The sequence below is a fragment of the Haplochromis burtoni genome, unplaced genomic scaffold, assembly GCF_018398535.1.
Source record: "Haplochromis burtoni strain Fernald_Lab_line unplaced genomic scaffold, NCSU_Asbu1 Contig_358, whole genome shotgun sequence".
In the NCBI taxonomy this organism is placed as follows: domain Eukaryota; kingdom Metazoa; phylum Chordata; class Actinopteri; order Cichliformes; family Cichlidae; genus Haplochromis; species Haplochromis burtoni.
In genome coordinates this window covers 4,587-15,115 of record NW_024582719.1, presented here as the reverse complement: position 1 = coordinate 15,115, position 10,529 = coordinate 4,587, and the positions used below count along the sequence as shown (strand labels likewise).

The 10,529-nt window shown below is 36.3% G+C and overlaps 1 protein-coding gene across 2 annotated transcripts; it reads right to left on the bottom strand.

Moving 5' to 3' along the window:
• Nucleotides 1-314: 314 nt before the first annotated feature.
• On the bottom strand, nt 315-9,519 carry LOC102293912. Of its 2 annotated transcripts, XM_042228849.1 has the most exons (4): nt 7,387-9,519; nt 1,888-6,322; nt 1,680-1,773; nt 315-1,094 (listed from the first exon to the last, which is right to left on the bottom strand). In XM_042228849.1, exons 1-2 carry the CDS (start codon nt 7,422-7,424, stop codon nt 4,351-4,353), a joined length of 2,010 nt encoding a protein of 669 aa, XP_042084783.1. In that variant the 5' UTR covers nt 7,425-9,519; the 3' UTR covers nt 315-1,094; nt 1,680-1,773; nt 1,888-4,350. The 2 variants fall into 2 exon arrangements, with proteins under 2 accessions (XP_042084783.1, XP_042084782.1); XM_042228848.1 differs by having other exon boundaries at nt 1,888-9,519.
• Nucleotides 9,520-10,529: the final 1,010 nt, after the last annotated feature.

Sequence of the window (10,529 nt, the reverse complement as noted above, 5' to 3'; positions counted from 1 at the left end):
TTCCTCTATAAGTAAAGGTAATTTTAATTACCATATACTTAATAATTGGTAACTTAAAAACATGTTTTTAAGTTGTTTACTCAAAAAATTTATGTTCCTCCAACTTCTTTTTCCATATTATTCAAAACTATTTTTTAAGTGTTATGTAATTAATGATAGTAGTTACGAAAACATTATTTTTAAGTTAATCACTTAAAATATTAAGTAGCTGATTTTCTTCATTATCATCATAATTTTAGCTTTTTCTTGTTTTTATTATTGAACTAGCTTTTAAGAATGGAATGAATTCAACATTTTTAAGCAATTAACTTTTTTTATTGTTTGTACAGTTTGTACAATTTATATTTTACTTTAGGCAATTCAACACCTTATATTTAAACAGTGAAAATAAACCAGAAATCCACTTAGAAAACATTTGTACTAAGTGTTCAGTAAATGTTAACTTTCAGTGTTCAAACCTTTATGCAGTAAACACATTTAAGATTAATTTTACACATACAGGACTCAAAATGGTTAACAATTTTTGAAACAGAGTCAACATGTTTAACATAATGCTGGTTCATTCATCAGCACATCTCTTTGAGGATTAAATGCAGGATAAGTGTTAAGGACAGGGTAGTACAACAACTGTCAAGACACATTTCTTGAATATAATATCAAAAATAACTAGATAGAAAACAATTAGTGTCTTCTATTTTTTATCAACACTATCATTTTTTCCCAGTGGACTTCCAAATACAAAGCAACACAATCTGAATAAAATTTCTTAGTGCTCAAAACAAGTGACATCTTTAGAACATACTGTTCTTGAGACTTGTTACTTTTGCACTGGCTCGCAGTCCATCAAGATCAAGCAACAGCTTCTGAAAGACTTCGAAAGTATATTTCAGTTCCTTGCAATAGCTCAGATTGAGAGCATATATTATGCCCATGAGTAACGCACAGCAACTTGGGATATCCGGGCCCTCCAGGATTTTTGTTCCTTCTACCACAATGGTTGCAGTCTTGTGGTCAGATCCAGGGGTATACCGGTCACCGATGATGGCAATTTTCATCACCTGCCTTTCTAGGTTGGCCTCAAATTCTTCTGTGTCCTTGTAAAGCACATTTAAAAAATAGGTTAGTTGATTATAGATTAGACTTTTATCCTTGCTGAATCTTAATAATTCAGAAGATTAGTGCACACACACACACACACACACACACACACACACACACACACTGACCCAAATAGGATGTATCAATAAGCATGAGACAAAATTATGGTATCATAAGACAAATCAATAAAAATACAGCCCATTTTTTGTTTTGATTTTTTTTAACCACACAACATGAACAACATTTTCTATGACCAGTTTGACCTGCTCTACCTAAATCGATTTCTAACATGGGATTTACTTGCTTAATGTGAGGTTCACTTGTGTAGGCCTAAAGACAACATTCTAGTTTGTTTTTAAGAAAACTAAACAACAGTATGCCAGGTTTGGTCATCAATTTAGAATGTAAAACTAAGGAAAACAATAAACTCAAATTGAACATATACATAATTATTAGCTTTGACATATTGGATTAGCTGAAATGATTAAGTGAAACGCTACAATCATTAGTTGAATTGTTCATACAAATTTACACTGTGATCAGTGTGGATTTATTTGTGGTTAAGATGCTGAATTACTTACACCAAACTCCAAGAAAAAGGTCTTCTTCCTTCTCTCCAAGGTATGTGATAAGGCAGCGGATGGCTACTTCTCTGCGCATTTCAATTGTATTGTGCTATTCAAGAAAAAAAAAGATAAAGTATGAGTATAAACTACATGGGTGACTGCCAACAAAGTGCATTTCAAAGATAACACAAAGTGCAACACAAAGTCTAAATAGTTATCATACCTCAAGAAGCATGTCCTTGATCTGCCTGATTCTCACTCCTTTAGCTCCTCCCCTTGATGAAACGACATCCATCAGTTTTGGGGTGCAATGGTCAAGTTTAGCCATAAACGTGGATTCCAGGCTTACAGTGGTTATTCTCTTGAACTCTTCCTTTATCTGTAGATGACACAAACAGAAGAATTAATCCTTGCAGAAAATTAGCTATATTGCATTAATGAATGTTCTAATACATTAGTTAAAGAGGAACAACTAAATCTGTATGAACCACAATAGTAAAATGGACAACATCAAAATGGCCCACTATTACTGATTGTTTTTTTCCCCATACTCTTTAAATGAGTCACTTGTGAAAAGCTGGACCAGTTAAATACTCTGTTATAGGAAACTGCAACCATTATTCCAAGCAAATGTCAGACTTCACCAAAATTATCTTTAAAAGAAACCTGTTGTTTTTAAAGCATTTAAGATAAACTTGCTTTAAACTGATAATCCATCACATTCATCATTTAATTTTTTTAAATTTTATTCTGTACTGTTTGAGTCATGTTTCTGCTTATTTACTGTTGCATTCAAAAATATTTGTGTATGAGAATGTTTATTTTTTTACTTTGTGCATTAGGATTAAGATTGTAATCAGAAAATCAAATATAGAACATATGGGGAGTCATATGAGTGTATTATGTATGAAATGTAAGAGAAAAATTTTTGGTACCTGTGTCGCATCAAATAATGCAGGCCAACGCTCCATGAAGTTCCTGATAGCGGGTGCCTCATATACGATTTCTTGCCTGCGAAGAGAGAATGTCTTACCCATTTTCCCTGCAATCACCTGGCAATTATCCCTTTTCGTCACTTCACACAAGAGGTCCACTCTTTCCTTCTCCAAACTTCCACTTGTTTCCCCTTGAGGATGTGGAGGTAGGTAATTTACTTCAGCCTTTTTAGGCTTTTTAACATTTTTAGCAGGAGCCTGCTCATGTGCTGGTTTCCTCTTGAGTGAGTTCACCACAATTTCGGGGCAGCCAGTACCTCGAAGTTTGGATCTGAAGTTGTTCATTTTATATTTGAGGCGCTGAATCCATCCATAACATCCATGAAAAGAACCTGGTTCTTTGAGGCAGGGATGTTTTTTAGTCAAGGTCTCTGCTACTTGACTTAGTTGTGCACTTGATGGATAAGCAGTGTACTCAAAAATAGCCTCAGCTAAACTTCCAAGGATGTCTGGAAGTAGTGTGATGAGATCTTTAGTACCAAAAACAGTCCCAGAACAAATGAAGTTTTGATTGCCGGACTGCAGCAGAATCTCCGTACTGGTAGAGAAACGAGGGATTGGAAATTCTATGGGCCATCCATTTGATCGCTGGACTGGTATTTCTGTCTCTAATTCTGAAGAGACAGGCAATGTGTCATGTGACAATGCAGATGAGCAGGCATCATCAGAAAATTGAAGAGGATCATCAGCAAGGCTTGTAAAGGATCTGTCTACATCTGTTAAGGTCAGAGTTACTGTAGGAGGTTCCTGGATATAGATCACCTTGATAGTGTCCTTATCCTTAATGTCAGTTGTTGAAAGCAAGGAGAAAAACTCATTACCAAAATCAGCATCCTTGTAATGCAAACAGAAATCCCCAGAAATCCTAAATGTATCTTGAACAACTGAATGAAGTTCCTCAACTGTTCCAGGGATTCCAGATGGTAATGCCAGTTTCTTGACATCATGTTCTGAAAGAATCACTCGTAGATGGGCTGGTTGTGACATCTGTAATAATAAAAAAAAAGGTTTAAAATGTTTCAATGAGCACCATAACAATGAAGGTAAGTAAAAAATGCACAATAGCGTTTCCCACAGAGTAGGCTTCACAAAATACCAGGCCAACACCAAACTCTATTCCTTCTAATTTTTCTCAATCTGTTTTAAATGAAAACATGAAGACTACATTATAACAACGTCAACAACAACAATAACATACTATGTTCTTGCACTTTATTTGCATCTTGTACCCACATCTTAATGTAATGTCAGGCTGATCATCATATAAAAGTTGCAAATGAGAAAACCCTGTTACTGTCTTTTTGTTCTGGACTTTTGTTGACTTCCAAATTTGACAAGTCAAGGCTATGTTGGCATTCTATGGGACATAAATGTAACGTTTCAGGGTTACAATGCTTTTTCCACCAAGCATGTAAGGTGTTAAGGGGAAGATATCAGACAGCTCTGATGGCTCTAGCACTTTCACAGTGTGTGTTTTCTCAAGAACATAGCTCCTGAGATGCTCAATTGACCAAGCACTTAAGCATTTAACAATGAATACAAGCATGCCCTTCAAAACAACTATTTGGATCAACTCTCCAAAATCTGTCACACCACCTGTCGAGCCATTAGCCAAAATCATGCCAACTGCATACTTTGTGCCGCTATAACATACATTGTTGGCTATCTGAATGCGTGTTTCACCAGCAAATTTAGCATGCAGTGCTTCCTTGATGTCTTCTCTTAGCACAGTAACATCTACAGTAGACAGTTGTGTAGCCTGCAAGACAGGTTTTCACAGCACTGGGATCATGCTGGTTGTATGCCATCATCAACTGATGTTTCATGGACAGTGACAGTAGAATATTTCGAAAGCTGTGAGTGTGCCTAACAACACGCTTAAAAAAGCTGTGTTTGGCCTCAAACCGCATGGTCCAAAGCAACACAAGTGGACCATAGGCCCTGATCAGCTGTGGATAATGCTCCAGGTAGTGATGTTTGGGGATTAATTTTTCATGTGGGAAAACCTGGAGAAACCTGTGTCTGTGTTCAGAGATCTTGCTGTCTAGGTAACAGATACTCTCCTCTGTGTGAACATGACTTACAACAAGCTCAGCTATGTCCTTCAGTACTAGAAGTACTTCCCAAGCTGGTTCACCCTCAGGGATTTTTGATCCAATTATGAGGGGTAGGAACCGCAGCAATGACCAGTTTTCATGGGCATTCCCTCCAACACTTTTCTTTGCTGCAAAATTCAGAGACACCTGTTGTGGAGCATCAGTCTTGTCTGACCATTTGTAGGGGAATGTTTTGATGTTTTTGTTGAGTTCATCAAGAGTGAAGTATTTACTCTTAATGAACACTTGAAGACACAGAGCCAGCTCACGAGGGACTATACCTTCAAACAGATCGTGCAACAAATCAGGTGGGTATCCTGTCAAAACATTGAAGTACTTCAGATTCTCTGTAAGTGCACACTGTCTCTTGACTCCACATACATGTGTCAAAGCAGGGTTCTCCTGCACATTCTGGATGTGCATTTCATGCTGTTCTGTGATTCTGGGTTGAAATGCGCCTGTTCTTACTTCTGACACCTGAAACTCTGACTGCTCAGCCAGACAAAATCTACAAAAGTAAGAACTGCAGAAGTTTTCTACAAATCCTCCCACAGAATGGGCTCCAAGATTATCTGCAACAATACTAAACACTGTTCCTTTAACTTTTCTGCCTAATGCTGGGACATACAGGCCCTCCTCCTCCAAGCTCACAAGGTCTTTCAGCAGTGGCTCCAGTACAGTACTGTAACCAAATCTTTTCACATCATCAGCCTTGCAGAGAATTGCTAAGAAGATGGAGGTCAGTGAAGATCTGAGCTGTGCAGGAATATCAGCTATCACCCAGTACACAGCAGTGACTTTGTGTTTTTTCCTTGACGTACCCAAGGGATTGCATATTTCAAAGTCATCAATATACAGAATAATAGCAATGGTAGGATCTTCTCCAGAAAACAACTCATTTGTTTTATAATAAATGCCATCACAAAATGCCCTGTACTGTGTTCCATCTTTACCTTGAGGTTTTTCATCATGCAAGATCAAATCCTGGATCTCTTTCCGTGTCATAGCCTGAAGCAATGACTTCAGAATAGGAACATACTGGAAGCTTCTGTCTTCCTCCCTACTAAGTGCATACTCCACTGGTTCCACTACAGCAAACTGCTCCCTAAAATATGCCCTTCTCTTGTAGGCAGAAGAAAGTGAACCACCACTACACAAGGTGGAGGTAAAGGGGTTGGCCTCACAAAGCTCTGTCACCATATCTGACACAACAGATTCATCTATCTCACAATTGTTCTTCCTCAGACAGGACTGTAAAATCTCTTTTATGAGGGGGCCTGATGCTGTTTCGGTGATAAAGTGTAATTCCTCAATAATCTCATCAATACACTTGTTAGATACATTAAATTTGCTCTCCAGTTTTAGAAACAACAATGCCATGTTTTTTTCAATGATATTTGGTAGATCTCTCACATCATCATCGTTACCTTGACCATCATTGGTAATCGATAATTCCTCATCCTGAACATCCATATTACTACAATCTTCTGTATTTGAATAACACACATACCTTTTTAACAGGTTTTCCTTGAAGTCTTGCAGTGAATGAGGAGTATGCCTTCGGCTTCTGTGGGAGGCAAATGTTCCATAAACATTAGTGCTGAAATTGCAGTTTTTAAATACACAAATGACCGTTTCGTGTTTTTTCAAATGTCGACCAAGGTGCTCGAAAAACAGTTTTTCTGTGGAGATTGCACTGGTGCTACAACTCTGGCAAGTGAAAGACAGAGTTTCTGCAGATCTGACTCGTTCCTGAGTTTCCTGAGAGTGATTTCTTGATAGATGTGATCTAAGGCTACCCCAAGTTTTGAAGGAACAAAAACAATCTTGGTGAGGACATGGGAGACATCCCCCTCCATAACTATGGCGTAATCTATAATGTTTTAGCAGCCCTGTTTTTGTAGTGGTTACAAATTTACACAATTTGCACACCCAGCCCATTTTGTAAAAATGTGTACTAACTTAACAAACTACTAATGACCCTAGATAATCATACTATGTACAAACTGCTTACGTAAAGTCTTAATGTCAAGTAGGTTTACATAACCTATGCCAGAATGATGCTGTCGGAATCACATTAACAATATTTCACACAACCTGTGTTAGAAAAAGTAATAAAGCTAGATACAACTTTAAAGATCAAGAACAATACTTACTTTAAGCTGTATCACAATAGTAACCACAATAAAATGTAATATTATTTAAGGCGTCTCGTTATGCAAGTTTTATAAAGACATAAAATAAGTGAGCCAGACAGAAAAAAAAGGTTTATATGGTTATCCCTCTGACAAAGTTATTCACAGCTTAAAGGCTTCCAATTTTTAAAAAAAGTCAGCCTAAAAAAAGTCACAATTTCTGATCAAAATTAGATTGCATTGTGTAGCAAAACTTCAACCATGCTTTTCCTAGCTACAGCAACACTATCTAGCTAAAGACTTTTGTCAAATGAAACTTTATAAGTCTTAACCACTCCTGTGCTAAAGTTTAGAATGGCTAGCATTAGCTACATGTGGTAGTGCAAAATATTTCCTCAAGTGTATCAGCATAACATCACACACAAATCCACCAATGTGACTAGCACAAATCCTTTGCTTTAGTAGAACTGTTATTTGTAAATTAAATGTTACTTACCTTGAAATTTCTTTTACATAAGCTTGCAAGTCCGCCATGCAAGCACAGTCTTAATATGTGAATTTGCCCGGGCACGTTAAGTGAGTAGGGGAGGGAACTTGAAATCAGAAGTTACAATGGAGAAAAAATAAGTTATCTATTCAATTTCTTTGAGTAATTGCAACTTGAATTTTGTTTTGGACACATTAATATTGGGATTTAATTTCATATTACATACAAAATTAATTTGATGTAATTACCAAAATTATTAATTCATCACAACCCCAAAAATAAAGTTTGCAACTTAGAAGATCTATCTTAATCAGTAAATTTGAATTTTTATCTTGCAACCATGGATTTAATCAAGTGGTGGTAAAAGGCCTGATGAATTACTTTTTAGAGTGTATATAGAGGCAAACTTACAAAGAACAAAAATATTTAAATACAAGTTCTAACTATTTTGTTTGTTTATTTCATATCCAAAGCATTGTTATTAAATACCTGTCTCACGTATTTCCTCTAAATTATACATGATGATGTGAAATCTGCAGCAGAGAAAAATCTAAGCAATTCAAGACACATAACTGAAAACATGTAACAATTTTCACTCTGCCTTTTGGGAATAATAAAGTGAGTGTCCATCAGGCTTCAAACTGTGATACACACCAGGTCTTTTGGGTGACTATCAAAACTAGACTGAAATGATAGTGTGTATATATTTTCTATTGATGTAGAATCCTGTTTCTATGCTGGAGAACCAGCGCCTGTGGTAGTATTGTGGTTTATTCATAGATGACAGCAAAAGGAAAGTACAATGCAAAATCAACAGCCAGTCTATCCATCCATCCATCCATCCTGCTTCATCTCAGTTGATTTCATGGTTGTGAATTACACATAATGCTATTCAGTCCAACTGGGATAAGAATATACTGTGTGTTCACAATGAATATTTCCAGGAAGTGCAAAAGCTATTACTGTGAGAAGTCAATGTCCCTTCTCTATGTCCCTTCTTCATTAATAAAATACAAGTTTTCTCAAGAACCATTACACTCATAACCAACTATGACGTGTCAGATGATCATCTGACACGTGATAAGTAGCTGGAGCCAGCCTTAGTCTAGTTGATATTTTGAACTGTCTTAATTGTTTTTTTTTCTCCAAAAGACCAGTCACAGCAGGTAGCTGCTTATATGAGACAGAGTGTTTTTTCTCAATCACTTGAGTGCAATTGTCACATGAGAAACGTCATTATCACTACTCTTGATGCAGTTCTCAAAGCAAGAATTAGCTTTTCTCTGTCATTTTTTTACACACACACACACACACACACACACACACACTTCTATTTGTTATTTTATGTTGATTCACTTCTCACTTGACTCTTACAGCTTTTCAAATCAGTTTTTAGCGTCGTCAGTCACAAATCTAGATTGCTCACTTGCCTGATTACTGTCCAGCATTGCGCCATTATGACGTGAGCATAGAACAGTTGCTACAAATTTGTCAGCTGCTCATTGTCTACATACCAAATTCCTCTGCTGGACTGAGATCTGGTGACTGTGAGGGTCACTGGAGAATAGCAATTTTTCAATCTTCTATTGACCAATTTTGGTGAGTCTATGTGAGTGTAGCTTCCTGTTGTTAGCTGAGAGGAGTGGCAACAGGTGTGGGTTCTGCTGCTGCAGTCCATCTGCATCAAGGTCTGAGGGGTTTTGAGATCAAAGATGCTCGGATTCATGCCTTTTTATAATGAGTGGTTGACTGAGTTACTGTTAACTTTCTATCAGCTTGAAGTAGTCTGGGCATTTGTCTCTGACCTTTGACATCTACAAGTTTTTGTCACCCGGAGAAAAGTGGATATTTCCTCACTTTAGACAATTCTCTAAAAACTCTAAAGATGGTTTCATGGGGAAATCCAAGTAGATCAGCAGTTTCTGAAATCAGTTAAGCCTGTCTGACACCAACAACCATGCCACTCTTTCATCATTATTCTTTCTGATGCTACTTATGAACTTCAGCAGGCTATCTGACTATCTCTACATGCCTTAATCCTTTGAGTTGCTGACATGTAATTGGCCAGTCAGATGTTTGCTTTAACAACCCATATGGAAAAGAAATAGTAAAAACATATATGATTTACTCATGAAAGTGGCCACTTTCTCATTACTTTCATATAATTTTTAGTAAGTATACAAAACATACAAGTTGCATTGTATAATTTTTCAAGGGATCTTATATGTGTTTTCACTCTTGTATTCTTTTCATACAAGTTTCATACAAGACAGATAAAAACTTTATAAGATTTGTATATATATTTTCCATATGGGAAGCAATAGGCATACCTAATACACCATATAAAAAAGTGCTTGCTCAATCTATGTACTTTACAGTATCTGGCGCAATGCTCTAAGATTGTGCATATTTTCTTTGTCTCTTTCTGACACATACAGACTCACAAGTGTCATTTCATTTTCCCCAATTTCAACAATTTTATAAGGTTACAAATTAATTTGTTGTGTTTCTTTTTTTCTTTTCTTTTTTTTTTTTGTCTCTGAACACTTTTTTCTTTCCAAAGTCTGTGAAGTTCTGATAAGTGTCTTAAAACATAATATAACAGGTTTTGTTCAATGATCACAAAGTTGAAGTGACTGACATGTTTTGTCAAAACTCGTTTGCACAGGTAGGTCTTTGTTATAAAAAATGCCTTAACTGTTTTAAAAACTGCATTAAGAGTGGTGACAATGTCAATCCTGATATGAGCGCACAGATCCTTTAAAATATAGTAATTACCTTTAAACCATTAAAGGACACTTTTTTACCTGGGTATGATTTGGTTTCTTTATAACAGTAAAAATTTAACACTTTCTTTGATTTTTGTGATTCTTATTGTAAAAACCAAATAACCAACATTGTTAAATGTGTCTTGTTCATAAAAACATTAATGAACTATAAACAGGATAAAATGTTTTTGTAACAACAAATTCAGTTATGATAAGCAATTCCAACACAATGGAGCTTTACAGCTAATAAAGCTTTGGACTCTAAAGGTTTGTGATATCCTTTTTTACATGGATTTCAGACACAAATGTGTGAGTTCAACTGGATTTTAACATTCTGTGTTGGTGGTACTGCCCATCATCATTTGTCAGACACGTCTTGAATCT